At 49.1% G+C, this 13625-nt stretch overlaps 2 protein-coding genes across 2 annotated transcripts; both read right to left on the reverse strand.

Annotated features, from left to right (window-relative positions):
• Positions 1 to 934: 934 nt before the first annotated feature.
• On the reverse strand, positions 935 to 2731 carry PFICI_10314 (NAD-dependent protein deacetylase hst1; the record flags this gene model as incomplete). The annotated part of the gene is made up of 2 exons (XM_007838895.1): positions 935 to 2247; positions 2413 to 2731. 2 exons carry the CDS (start codon positions 2729 to 2731, stop codon positions 935 to 937), a joined length of 1632 nt encoding a protein of 543 aa, XP_007837086.1.
• Positions 2732 to 6223: 3492 nt separating this feature from the next.
• PFICI_10315 (uncharacterized protein) lies at positions 6224 to 10547 on the reverse strand (the record flags this gene model as incomplete). Its single annotated transcript, XM_007838896.1, has 3 exons — positions 6224 to 7052; positions 7109 to 10435; positions 10513 to 10547. The coding sequence occupies 3 exons, from the start codon at positions 10545 to 10547 to the stop codon at positions 6224 to 6226; spliced, it is 4191 nt and encodes a 1396-aa protein (XP_007837087.1).
• Between the last annotated feature and the right edge of the window lie 3078 nt (positions 10548 to 13625).

Below are 13625 nucleotides of genomic sequence, written 5' to 3' on the forward strand. Positions count from 1 at the left end.
AGCATTTCAAGCACATGAGAATCAAAAGACATTTGATTGATTTTCGGTGCACAGATAAGAACAGTTTTTTTTTTTTGTTCATGGCCTGGATTTGTGAAAAGGAAAAGTTATTGCCTTGTTATTCGCTAATATTAAGAGAGTTTCCTGAGTCGAAACCGTACTACCATACATCAAATAACCCTTCTTCTCCATTGTGCGTGGTCGGTCGGACTTGCGAGGCCCAAGTTACCGATAAATTAGTTTTCCGAGGTGCCCTCATACGCATGTCACGGCAAGAAAAACAGTTTGTCTTTTATTTGTGTTGCGATTCCGACCAACAAGAAGAAGACGTGACCGGTATGAACGTCTCTCTGAAAAAGATTCGTTATGAAAAGGAGGAATTTTCCCCTCAAGTAGGCACAAGTTGCAGAAAACAACAGATGTGAATTTTCGGACATGTTCGCCTGGGAAGCAGACATTTTATGACGGCAATACGCTCGAGTGAACCCCACTGCTCAGGTGGCTCTCCATGCCCACGTGCCCACTTCCACCTGAGCAGCGCGATCGGCAGAAACAAAACGGGTGTCTTGGAACCATAGGGGGTCGCACACCACAAGGGGTGGGTTTTAGGGAGGAAAAAAAAAACACCCCCAGCATCGCACAGAGTCGGAATGCGAATGTAGCCTGAACGCCATGCGTGAAATAGCAGAAGAAGAAAACAATAGACATGGTATCTGAATGTTCCTGCACCAACGAATTATTTCTCCAACCAATGGGTAGACCACTTTGTAGACCACTGTGGGAGGTGGATATTAGAGTCCTTCTCTCGTATTCCACGATAAGAATGTCCAATCTCTTTGAATGTGATGGATATTGCCGTGTCAAAGCCTGAACGGACAAAGGTACAGAGTAAGCAGTGACAGTAACACCGGCACGCCCAGAAAAATGATGGTCTTCAACCCTTGTGGCGCAGGGCTCCCGATTGTCCATCTCTGATAGTCAGAACAGGCTTCGTAGGAGTCGCGGTGTCCAAGGCGCATTTGTCCCCGTGGGTGGTCGTGAATAGATGCCGGTGGATTTGCTCGTCTTGAATGGCGGTATGGACTTTTTGGGTTGGCGGGATCATCTCATGGTCAAGATTCCAGCCTGCACGTCGGGCCAACTCTGCTACGACAACGTCGCAGTCGCCGAGAAGGTCGATATCAAAGTCAATGTGGCCAACAGGCGTCCGCGAAATGTAGATGGCGGGAACGTGCGGCGGCAAGCTCGGCACCACCTCAGAGACGGGCGACACCTTCAGCGAGGTTCCAATGACAATGACCAGGTCGACCCGTGTCATGTCGCGCCTCAGTCGGTCGTGGAACTCATCGGGCAAGTTTTCTCTGAAAAAAGTAATGTCGGGCTTCATGATACCAGCCTCGGGTATGTCAAAGTCATCGTCCTCGTCCGTGTCGTCGGAATTGTACCGCGAGCGTCTTCCAGACGATGATCGCTTTTTGCCACGCTTGCGCTTCGATGTGCCACTGGCCCGCAGCGAGGTGATGCACCTGTCACATCGCGGAATCCTGCTGGCCTTGATATCGGCAAAGATGGCCTCGCCTGGGACCTTGTAGCCGCACTTTTGACATGTAGCCTTGGCAAACGAACCGTGGCACTGCAAGAGCTTCTCGGGCAGGATCCCGGCGTTGGCCTCAATGTTGTCGATATTCTGCGAGTAGTTGGTGAGCAGCTTGCCCTTGGCCTGGAGCATGGCAATAAAGGCGTGTGTGGGCGTAAACTTTTTGGTGGTGGGAAGAATGTCCTTGGCGACTGTGTAAAAGATGGTGGGATCTTGGCGAAAAACCTCAATGTCAAAGACCTCCTGCGGGTCGTTGATGGGCAGTCCCAGATTGGCCAGTTGTGTGTAGAGGCCGGTTTGCGCCGAACGGAAATCCGGAATGCCCAGCGAAGTCGAAATTCCCGCACCGGTCAAGACGATAATGTTCTTGGCGTCCTGGATGAGGGAGACGGCGTCGTCGACCGTGTTGTAGCTCATGAGCTTGGCCCGCTTGTTGAGCTCGCGCGTGATGGCCAGTGTCAGCAGCGAGTAATATTGATCATCATTAGCTCCCTCGAGAAAAGGTGGCGGCCGCACACCAAATGCCGTGAGGAGGCGTTTTGCTGTGATGCTATCATTGAACACGGTAAGTTTCATAAACTCGGCCGGGCCTTGCGAGCGCAGCAATTGCCGATACCTCATGGCCTCTTCGGGCGTGCAAGCCTCTGGATCTGCACGTAGGGTATTAGCAGGGGAGTGATGAATGACATGGGATTAAAAGTAAGTAAAGGGAAGAAGTTTTGCCAGGTGGTGGCGAGTCTCTAGGAATATACAATCATGGGTAGAAGCAAAGTAGAAAATCTGAAGAAGAGTGACTGGGTAAGTAGATAATTTACCATCTTTAAATGCCGTGTCATCCGAGAGGTCCTCAATTATGTCCTCGAAAAGCGACTCAGTTTCCCACGAGTCGTCGATGTCGTGCAAGCGTTGCTCGAGCTCCGTCAATTGCGGTTCTTGGTTGTGTAAAGCCTCCCTGAGACTGAGATGGCTGACTTGTTGATCGTCGTCTATGGCGACTTGCTCAATTCTGATCTGCACTTTCGGCTTCTTGGTGGTGGTTGTTGTTGTTGCTGCTGCTGTTGCTGTTGCCGCTGTCTTTCTGGTTCCAGATCCTTTGGGCCTACCACGGCCACGCTTGACAGGGACGGGCATCATGATGGGCCAAGCAGATTGATGAAAAGAAATGGGGAGAAGGAGAGAATGCGTGTGTGGTAATAGTAGTAGTAGTAGTAGTAGTAGTAGTAGTAGTAGTAGTAGTAGTAGTAGTAGTAGTAGTAGTAGTACTACTACTACGATGTAGGCGAGACTTCCGGTGTGACAGTCTAAGTTTGGGAGAGAGAGGGGCGAGAGAAGAAACCAAGAAGGGAAAAAAAAAAAAGCAATCGCAAGTGTGAAACTCGCGAGTACAATTGCAAACCTCGCAAATGCAGCAACGCTAATTATAAATTGGCGTCCAGTTGTGTTGGCCGGCGGCAAAGATGAAAAGATGTGGGTAACGCAAACGCTTGATAATAGAGATGTTGTTGCTGAGATGAGATGGAATGTATGTGTACCAAAGGGACCCAAGTCCGAATTAGTAGGTCGTTGAGTGTGAGTTGGTTGTGGTTTGGGAGCCGGAAGCGCGTTGCGTTGTGTTGCAAAGGACAGGGGAGGCAAAAACCCCGAGTAGGAAGGGGGGAGAGGAAATAATCAGGTGACTACTACTGATCGTGTCATCAAATTTATTCGCAAGATCTAGAACAGGTTGTGTGATGTTGTCAGAGGAAAAAAAAGGATGAATGGAATCCGTCCCCCTTCTTTAGAATAAAAAAAAACACGCGTTACAAGTTTTGAGTTTTTGGGGCGAGCTGGTCTTGGCAGACAAACCAATTAATCAATAAATGGGAATGGGGAACATCGAGCCAGAGTGACATGAATAGAGAGGAAGGAGGAAGAGCGAAACTCTGGGTGAGACCTGAAGGTGCAAACTAATAACCAGGTGCGATCGATTCTACCAGGTTCCTAATGAGAGAGAGAAAAAAAAAATTGACTCGACCTGCCAATAATTATGAATTCAGTTAGTACGGGCAATCTAGGTAAGTAGATAGATACCTAGGTAGATGGAGGCAGGCAGGTTAGAGACAGGCAAATTGCTTGGTAGAATGAATGCTCGCTTTGCTGGCTCTGTTTTCTCCCTTCTCTTCTTCTCTTTCTCTCCCTCCCTTTTCCGGGGCCCCGATCCACTTTACTCTGCAATATAGTTCAATGTTGCTTGTTTGGAAAATGGCGACGAAAGACCAGAAAACTCTGGGCCGCGGCACACCTTCTTGTCTCTTTCGGCTATCTGCTTTTTTTTATTGTTACTATCAGGGTAGCTGTGACAAGATGGACAAAGAATTCAATAAGATGCAATTATACAGATTATACTGCCGATTGACTTTTGTAAATTCCTTTTATTATAGACACGTCTGCCTATTTTTTTGCCCAACTTGGTCCGATCCGTAATAGAGGGAATGTAGGAATTGTTTTCGTCATTCACTTGATTAGTATTGCCTCTAATCTAGGCTGAATTTGCGGGCTGCCTAGTTCTGAATGTTAGGGGGTGACCCGAACCATTTACTTTTATGGCGCGAGCAGCCAATGTACAATATAGGCGTCAAGTCAATGTGGGAGGAAATGCACATCAAGGTGCAGGCTCTCTCTACTCTCGCTCTCGCTCTCGCTCTAGCAAGGTAGGTAGGTATCTTGGCCTAAGGGACACACTTGAAATCGAAAATAAAGGAATCCGATTTCCTTGCATTGTTTGTGTTCATGGGCGCTTCATTGTAGCAAACGTGCGCTTCAAAAAGAAAGGAAGTGCAAACTACATACAGTCCAGAAAGGTTGCAAGATGACAGAGAGAGGGGGGAAAAAATCCGCTCATATATCATGTAATCTCAGGCACATATGCATGGTATACACAAAAATTCACGGCATGTGTCTTTGCTACCATTCGCCGTTCCCGTGGGCTCCAGTTTTCAAAACCTTTGCAAAGCCCGTTCATGTGTTTGTGTGTGTGTGTGCGAGATCGCTGGCAATGCATCCCCGTCTCCATCCATTTTAGGCGCTGCAGGGAATAATAGACAACACAAAACCCACGTCGGGCCAAGACAACAACTCATCGTTAGAGAAGAGAATCCATCAACCTTTGGCCAAAGCGAGAAGAATAAAAAACTGAATGGAACAAAGTCGTCCGTTGTCACAAAGTTAACGAACTCAACAATGGTAAATGGTACGATAACAGCGATAGATACTCCAACGGTAGGTAGGACCGCCTGGGCACGGTAATAAATTAGCGGTAGCGGCAAATCTTGGACGAATCCCAGCATTAATTAGCTTGTTATCTTCTTTCTGGCAGCACGAACGATTGTAGTGAGAGAGTGTGTGAGCATCTCTCTATCAACAAGGTCTGCGCCCCTTTGAAACAATGCCTGCTTGGCCTGGGCGAATGACTTCAGTCTTGGAATGTATAGGTCAATACACAGTAGATATCTTCCAGCCAGGATTGTGAGGCAAAAAGTAATCAAGGCGTGTCTCTCTTTCTCCTGGGACGTCGATGGCAATTCTGTACACAGGGGGCCAATCTTGAAACTATCATCAATAGGCTATATCGGTACGTAATGCATTGATTGCAATGCCTGGGGGGGATCAACTAGAGAGAGTATGGCAGAGGTGGGACGCAGAAATCACCTTTAGTTGCGACTTGCTGTGCGTGTATAATTCAGTACTAATCGGGAATGCGACCTTGGCCAAGAATTTCCTCCGTGTGTAACTTCGCCAATCGTCATTTTTATCAAAACCGGTAAATATCAGTATATAAGATATAAATCCCTCCTAAGTTCGGCAGATCAACTACTCAATTTATCTTAAAGCTTCTCGTCATTATGAAAAATCGTCCCTGGGGCAAAGCGAATATACAATCACTGCAAGTATTAGTGCGGTAATGGCTTGTCACACTGTGAGACAAGGTCCGTAACGGAGTGAATACCACGCAAATAATGCTTCTTGTACCAAGCTCGTCGCAAAACCACCACATTGAGGTCTCTGCAATTTGGATTCAAACAAACAGCTATGCCAAACAAAAAAAAAAAAATTGACATAAAGAAACAAGAGTAGCCAGGTCACTGGAGGGAGGAATACTCGGGAACAGGCATGACTTCTTCAGACACACTAGATAGCGGGCGTAGATAGTGTAAAGATGTAAATATACCTAGTAGGTATATAAATAGTGCTGTGTTATTGACACTCTCGGATGGCTCATTTGTGTCTTGTTTCAGTAACGCAAGGACTACTTTTACAATTATATCTCCAGTCCGATTTTCCTCCCTTAAACTCATAACTAACAAGCCTATTTTTCGGCCATCAGGCCCAGGCCAGTGTTGATTGAGACTACACTGCCGGCTGCAAAATAAAACGCCTGAACACCTCGGGCTTTGACCCATGACCCTGTTTTCTGAAAATAGTTTTCTTTTGAGTGTACTGCACAGAATTGCAGAGCGAACGCTGAGGAAAGTTGTTGTGAGCCCAGAAACGGGATTGTCAAGAAGCATGATGATTGGTGTTGGTATCATGTCTACGCCAAAATCTCTATCTCTTACGGAATGATGAATACAAGAAATTAAATGTTTGTTACGATTTAGAAGGCCTGGCCGGAGGTTCTGGCACCTTGAGAGTCGGAACATCTGCCTTTGCGTCTTCCTCGATGGGTTCAGGTTCCTCCGTATATGCCAGAGGCGAAGGTCCAGTGGCTCCACGCGGCGGGAATTCGACATTGCTGCGATCCTGCACCGGGGACCAGCCAGCACCAACGGAGCCGGCAATGATTCCCGCCATAACGGTAGTTGCGCCAAGGGCTGAGTTCGAACGACTCCTTCCGGATCTCATGGACCGAGACCGAGCGCGTGAGTTGGGTGTCGGTGCAGGCGATTCGCCGGTACTATCCTCGCGGATGGGAGTTCGTGGCGGCAACGTCTCCCTCATGGAATTCGATCTGGAGTGCGAGGGGCTTCGGATCTGCATGAGAACTTCCTTGGGGTTGTGCAATGCGAATTTGAGATTGTTCAGACGACCACCCTTGAACCGCTTGAGGAAAGTAAGCTCATCCCTAACATCGGCAAGGGGTTCCGGGTAGTGCTCAAATCGCTCTTCATCAGTGACGGTAAAGCCTGGAACGCGAGAAGATCTGCGCTTCAAGGATGCTGGAATCAGCTTCGTCAGGAGAACATCGGGAATCAGTCGGATTACTATGCCGATCGGAATCGAGATGAAACCAAGCACGATGGCAAGAGCCCATTGAAGACCCGTCTGTGGTGGGTCCGTCTCGGAGATCGAGAACGGGCGACCGCCAACAAAGATAATCAACACTTGAGCACCGCACATAGCCACGTTGATGCAGATAAAGAACCAGTTCGAGAATAAGCCCTCGAATATGTTGAACTTGTTATCCAGGCGACGGTTACTGTGATGTTGTTAGTATAATGTGTGCAAAGAGCAAAAGTGCACTATGTAACTTACTTCCACTGGTTGAAAATCTGCATCCACACAAAAGTGTTGAAAACAAGAGTATCTCGTTGTTGAGTCTCCACCGCATCATCGAATCCAAAAATGGCACCTGCGCCGTAGTAGAGCAGAAAGGTGATAGCTAACTGGTAAATGGCCTGGCCAAGTATCATCTTCCACATCGTAATAGAGATGATGCTGGCGCCACGACGCTCGGGCTTGCGGTCCAAGACGCTGTCCTGTGGTGGATCTGTTGCCAAAGCGAGAGCAGCCAGAGTGTCCATGATCAAGTTGACCCACAGCAGTTGGACAGCCGTCAGGACAGATGATTCCTGGTTATTCGTAATAGCAGTAACAAAGGTCAAGATAACGGCAGTAATATTGACAGTCAGCTGGAACTGCAGGAAGCGCTTGACAGCATCATTGACAGCACGACCCCACTTCAAAGCCTTCACAATACTGTTGAAGTTGTCGTCCATGAGAATAATAGCAGATGCCTCTTTCGCAACTTCAGTACCGGCGATACCCATGGAGAAACCCACATCAGCGAGCTTGAGAGCAGGGGCGTCGTTCGTGCCATCACCAGTTACGGCAACAGTCTCACCCATATCCTTCAGTCTGCGGACCAATATGCGCTTGTCCTCGGGGCTGGAGCGGGCAAGCACCTGGAGGCGGGGGATGATTTCGTTCTGCTGTAATCTGGACAAGTTGCGGAACTCGGGGCCCTCCATGACAATACCATCTCCGACCAAAATACCACATTCTTTAGCAATGGCTTGGGCAGTCAATTTGTTGTCACCCGTGACCATTCTCACAATCACTCCAGCCTTCTGACAGTCCCTCACAGCATCGGGCACGCCTTCACGAAGAGGATCCTGAATTCCAACCATGCCAATAAAGGTCATGTTCCGGAGAGCATCGTCAAAAGAAACCTCGTTACGGTTACCCTCGGCGCGCTTGACGTTTCTCGGAGGCCATTGTTCGAAATCGCGATAGATGATACCAATGGTTCTGAGGGACCGTGAGGCATAGCTGTTGATCAGAGTCTTGATAGTTGCATCGTTTTCTGCTGTCAGGGGCGAACTGGTCAAATCCGTGGAAGGGTCGCGGATGATTTCTGTGCACTTTGATAGAACAATTTCAGAAGCGCCCTTGACGTAGAGTCGAACTCGGCCATTCGGTAGCTGAATGAAAATACCCATGCACTTTCTTCCCGAATCAAAGGGTACAAGTTGCAGGATCTTTTCGTTTGAGCGCTCTTCACTGACCGGACCCATACCCAAATGCTCCTGGGCGAAGATGAGCATGGCAGTTTCAGTCTTGGAACCAATAAAAGTCTTGACGCCGTCGACTTCACCCTCGAAAGCAGTGGAGTTGAGAGAAATTGACTTGAGTAGTAGTTGCTTCACGTCTGCCGCAAGGACCTTGGTAAACTCAGCGGCAGTCAGATCGTCGGCGACGTCTCCAGCATTTGTAGATCCGGCTGTGGCGCTTTCCTCAGATTCGCGTTGCGCAGTGCTTCCGAAACGATGGGCAGTACCAATAGTTCCGGCGACAACCTGCATCTTGTTTTGTGTCAGGGTACCCGTCTTGTCGGAGCAAATTGTCGTGGCATTTCCCATGACCTCGCAGGCCTTCAAATGACGCACAAGGTTGTTGTCCTTGATCATGCGAGTAGTCGCGAAGGCTAGAGCAAGAGTGACTGCCAACGGTAGACCCTCTGGAACTGCGACAACAATAATTGTCACTACAACAATGAAAATGTTGAGAAACTCCATGCCCTTTTCAATTGGTGTCTCGTTGTTGTGCGGAAGCTTGACCAGGAAGATGATGAGGAGTACAATGAACAGAAGCAGACCAGCGCCACCTCCAAGTTTGGCAATGTATTCGGCGATAACGTTCAACTTGGACTGCAGCGGCGTGATCTCTGGATCCTCATCCAATGCCATGAGTGTCTTTCCGTAACTCGAATAAATGCCCGTCGACGTCGCCATATAAGTACCCATGCCTTCCATGACACGAGCACCAGATTGAATAAACGGATCGGCTTTCTTCAGTTTATCACCATTCTCAATGGCATCAAATACTTCATCGCCGGATTGTTTGCGAATGATGTCTGATTCTCCCGTTGCCTGAGACTCGTCGCACTTGACATCATAACCTTTGATCAGGATACCGTCCACCGGGATCAAATCGCCCGGCTCAAGATGGACGACGTCACCTGACAAGATATCGAAAACGGAAATCTCTACAGTTTTGCCGGACCGTACGACCTTGACTAAACGGTCTTGTTTCTTCTTGTTGAGTTTGGCAAACTGACGCTCCTTTTGCCAATCGTTCAAGGAGCCCACGAGAACGACGATGGTAATGGCTACAATGATAGCCACACCTTCGACCCACTCAACACCTTCACCGTGACCACCAAAAGTTTCGTATAGACCAATTGCGAGAGAGACAACTGCAGCAATAGACAGCAAAATAAGTACCTTGTCGTTGTAGGTAATCCAGACGAGTTGAAGAAAGGTTTTTCCCTTCTTTTCGGGAATACGGTTATCCGAGTAAATCCGCTTGCGGTCAACGAACGTTTGATCGGCGTCATGTCCAGAGGTATTTCTGCGAGCAACACTAGTTGGTGGGTTCTCGGTGCCTTCAGTAGCCATTTTTGAAGTGCTCTTCCCTGTTGCTTGATCAAATGATACAGCACCATCGAGATGCTTTTCGTCAATGCTTAGACCGCTATCTCTGTTAGACCGCAATCCTTTCTCGATACCTTTAAGACCACCAAGAGCCCAGAATGCTGCAAGGCTCTTGGGATTAAACATTTTGCTGAGCTGGCCAGGACTGAACGCAAATGGGTTATTATCCACATGAAAGTCGGCTTCCTTGCCGGCGTCTGGCTTCAGTGCGTCGGCATCGCTAGTAATTTGTTCGTGAGTGAGCTCTCCAGCGCTGGAAACTGCCTTTTCTCCTTGCCATGTGGACGCTGTTCCAACGGCAGTCTCTCCCTGTGACGACGTATAATCACTGCTGTCGACAGAATTTTGCCTCGAGCGCGGATGAGTTGGCACGGCAAGGAAACCCTGCGACGGTGCCTTCCCTCGCGCTGCAACCGGGCTGGATACATTGTGCGGGCTTTGCGGGCGACTATCCCGCTGGCTTTCGAACGAATGCGAAGGCCGGAAATCAGGTCTCGAGCTCGACTGCGACGCGCCCGAGGGCTGAGGCATGTCTGGATATAATGTCGTCGGACTCGCCGTCAAGTCCGTCGGAGATCCCAAGGACTGGCGAGGACGGTCTGTAAAGTCTGTAGAATCGGCACTGGTGTCGATCGTGATAGTTGGGCTGAAGCTGTTAGTTAGCAGGGCTGTGGCAGGGCAGGCTGCACGCCAAATGCTGAGAATAGAAACGAGTATACTCACGCCCTAGGTCGGCCGGGAGACTTGTCGGTAGCCATATTTAGCTGTGATTGCTGAGAAAATTACGAAAACAGTATGATTGGAATGTACGATGTGGGAGGCTGCGCCTTCTTGTCTCGCTCCTCTGAGACGAAACACCCAACAAGTTCTCAGCGAGGCTGAGCAATGGAACTTTCGAAACCTTGATCAAGCTTTCTCTGCAGCATTCCGCTCGGTGGTTTCTTCTTCTTTTTGTCAGATAACCTCCGGAACCTGGATGGACTTGAAAGTCTAGCACTCTGGGGCCGACAATCTGGTGTCTGCGGCGCCGGGCGTTGGAGATCTGGCAGCGAGCTGCGGGCCGATTCAGTAACCTGCAATGGGGGTGGCGGCACCGAGCAAAGCAGAATCGGAGTTTATGCGCAAATATGGCGTTGTATAATAGCAGATGTACTTTTTTTGGTGGTGGCAGTGTAGTCAGCCTCCTGGGGATATGTACAACTACTACAGCTGTGCAGGGCGAAGGATGCAAGCGGAGCTGCTCAACGCGATGCGGGCGCACATCGAATACTAGCAGACGAGCTGCCAATTAGGTGATCAGGCGAAGAGAAAGGTAAAAGGAAAAGATCTGTAAAACCAAGGGAGCGTGAGGGCAGCAAATAGTAAAATGAATATTGCTGCAAACAACCTAAGGAAAAAACCAGGGACTGGAGTTCTGGCTGGGCAATGACAGACACCAGGAGGTTGTCCTGGATTGGCAAGGTGGTAGTGGAAAAGAAACAAATCAGATGGTCTGGAAGGTCTTCAGAAAATGGGACGGGAGCACGTTGTGCTTGGCATCCCCTGCGGTACATGTACAGTGCCTCCAGCTCCCTCACCTCGCAGCCCGCATTGCAGCATTTGGCCAAGGTACCTTCTAAGTAGCGTAAATACCTTGTGCGTAGTGGGCCAGCGCCCCCCCATAGTGCAAGCGGCAGCGTTGCATACGCTAAAATCGCACCTACAACCTTGAACTCTAGAGCATTTTGCTTTGGGGGGGACATCCATTGCTCGGCTAGCTCCGCTCAGGAACCGATCTGGGCGTGACTTGGGACTAAGCGCGGGGTGTCATATTTGATAATGAACAACATCAAGGTACCGAAACGACGGTTATCACTCGCCTCCCGTCGGGCTGCCTCTTTGATCTCTATGTTGAAACAAGAAGTTTCCTCCTCCAGACAAGCTATGGAACAGCAGAGGAAACAAAGCCAAATGGGCTGCAGGCAAACGCCCAAGTGGCACGGGCAGTTTGGCGAATTGGAGGCGAGCAGCCAAGAGCCGATGGCAGGGCCAAGGGAGGCTGTGCAAATCAATGTCGCGCCAAACGGGACTGGGGTGTTTCCACCCACTTTGACTGGGGGCGAGCTCCATTTCAATAAGGAGCAAAAGACGCCAGTCGAATGTTCAGAGAGGGTGTGGAGGAGGAAGGCGGGAAAAATAACAAAGTAATGACAAAATGCAAGATCATCATTGCATGTTGTCGTAACACACATGTCGTGATTGTGTTTAGTGGTATTATGGCTGACTGACCTTGGCTACTACTACTATATCGAATGGGATGGATGGCCATGTACAGACAGCTACCTACGTAGGTGGCTGCTCATCATTAAGTGACAAGGAGTACTCGGTAGAGCGTAATAAAATAATAAGGACGACAGGCAATAGCCGACATCAAAAGGGCCGTGGATACCTCAGCGGTAAGCCATGCGTCCCAAGCCAGATCCCATGTTTGTAGGTGCAGGTATTAGATAGCAACTTGGCCGAATTATCGCCTTGTTAGTGCCGACCGACATGATTATCTCCGTTATCTCAGGAGCTTGCGGACAAGAAGTAACCTATGGTATTCATCCGTGGGACCTTGTTCATGAGAGAAGCTATCAAATCCCACCAGCATCCTGCGTATCTAGTGTAGTATTGCCATGGGACGTTACGATACATTCATCTTTAGAATCCACACAGACATCCATCTTTACTTGATTAGCGCCTCTTGCCTTTTTCGGGGTTGACAGTGGGACTTCTGGATATGCTGGATCTTCTCGGCGGTGGAGCTGTACTCCGGTCTCTGTGAAGATCACAGTCACGTCTGGACCTCTCAGTTGGGTATTTGCTTGGGGATTGCATTTGTCGGGTTTTAAAAGGTGTCATTCATTGGCGGCAATGTTGCCATTGGGCGTTGGGTATTGGCATTAGCTGAGCAAATCTCCAGGAAGATTCGTGGCAGCGCCGCAAAACAAACGGCCAAGTTCCGAGCCATTGATCATTCTACTGCGTAGGTATGCTACATCATGCCTCACCGTTTTTCTATGTAGCCAATACCTGTACCTATCAACTCATAGGCTCACGCAGAAATAGGCCTACTATTCAGCTCCTCTTGAACCTTTCCACTCGTGCCCAACTATCGAATGCTTCCCAACAAGCCAACCCCCTCATCAGCGACACATCATCGTCACCACCAGTCGCTTTGCTCCATTCACAATCCGCCGACCGCCTCCTCCAGCATGGCAAAACTCCATTGCCCACGTAGTCTTACATTGAGCTAATAGCAACAATCTTGGTAGCCAAGCACACCAACAAGTCAGGCCCAGCTTGGCGATGAGCTTCATCCATCAGTAGACCCAGAGCCAAGATGGCCCAGTCATTATCCCTTGAGTCAATCTTGTTCCTGCGTAGCTAGTTCTTGCGGTCAAGCACTCCTTGCTCATCCGGCGATGCTGGCCAAGGGACAAGATCAAACACCAAGACGGCAGGCGTATCAATCAGTCCCCTTGTTGCAGCACTCGCGTGTCAGCCAGCCAATATTCCATACTTCCACCTAGCTTACAAGGCTCTCTCTCTCTCTCTCAGCCGGCTTTCCCAATTCGTAACACTGTATATGTGGTAAGAGTGTTCACTGTCAAGGCAGATTGCGGAATATGCAAATTCCGTAAGGCAGAACAGTCTTCTCATTCTATACCAAGTAATGCGCTTTTATGAGTATGCCCACCGAGCCATGGCCTCTTTTGATGAACCGTTCATGCAGTCCCGTGAACGAAGGCGGAGATCACCGTGTCATGCCTGGCTGATTGACTTTCATGCTGACAACATCCATCGGCCTTCTC

Source organism: Pestalotiopsis fici, assembly GCF_000516985.1.
Source record: "Pestalotiopsis fici W106-1 unplaced genomic scaffold PFICI_Scf_7, whole genome shotgun sequence".
NCBI classification, from domain to species: domain Eukaryota; kingdom Fungi; phylum Ascomycota; class Sordariomycetes; order Amphisphaeriales; family Sporocadaceae; genus Pestalotiopsis; species Pestalotiopsis fici.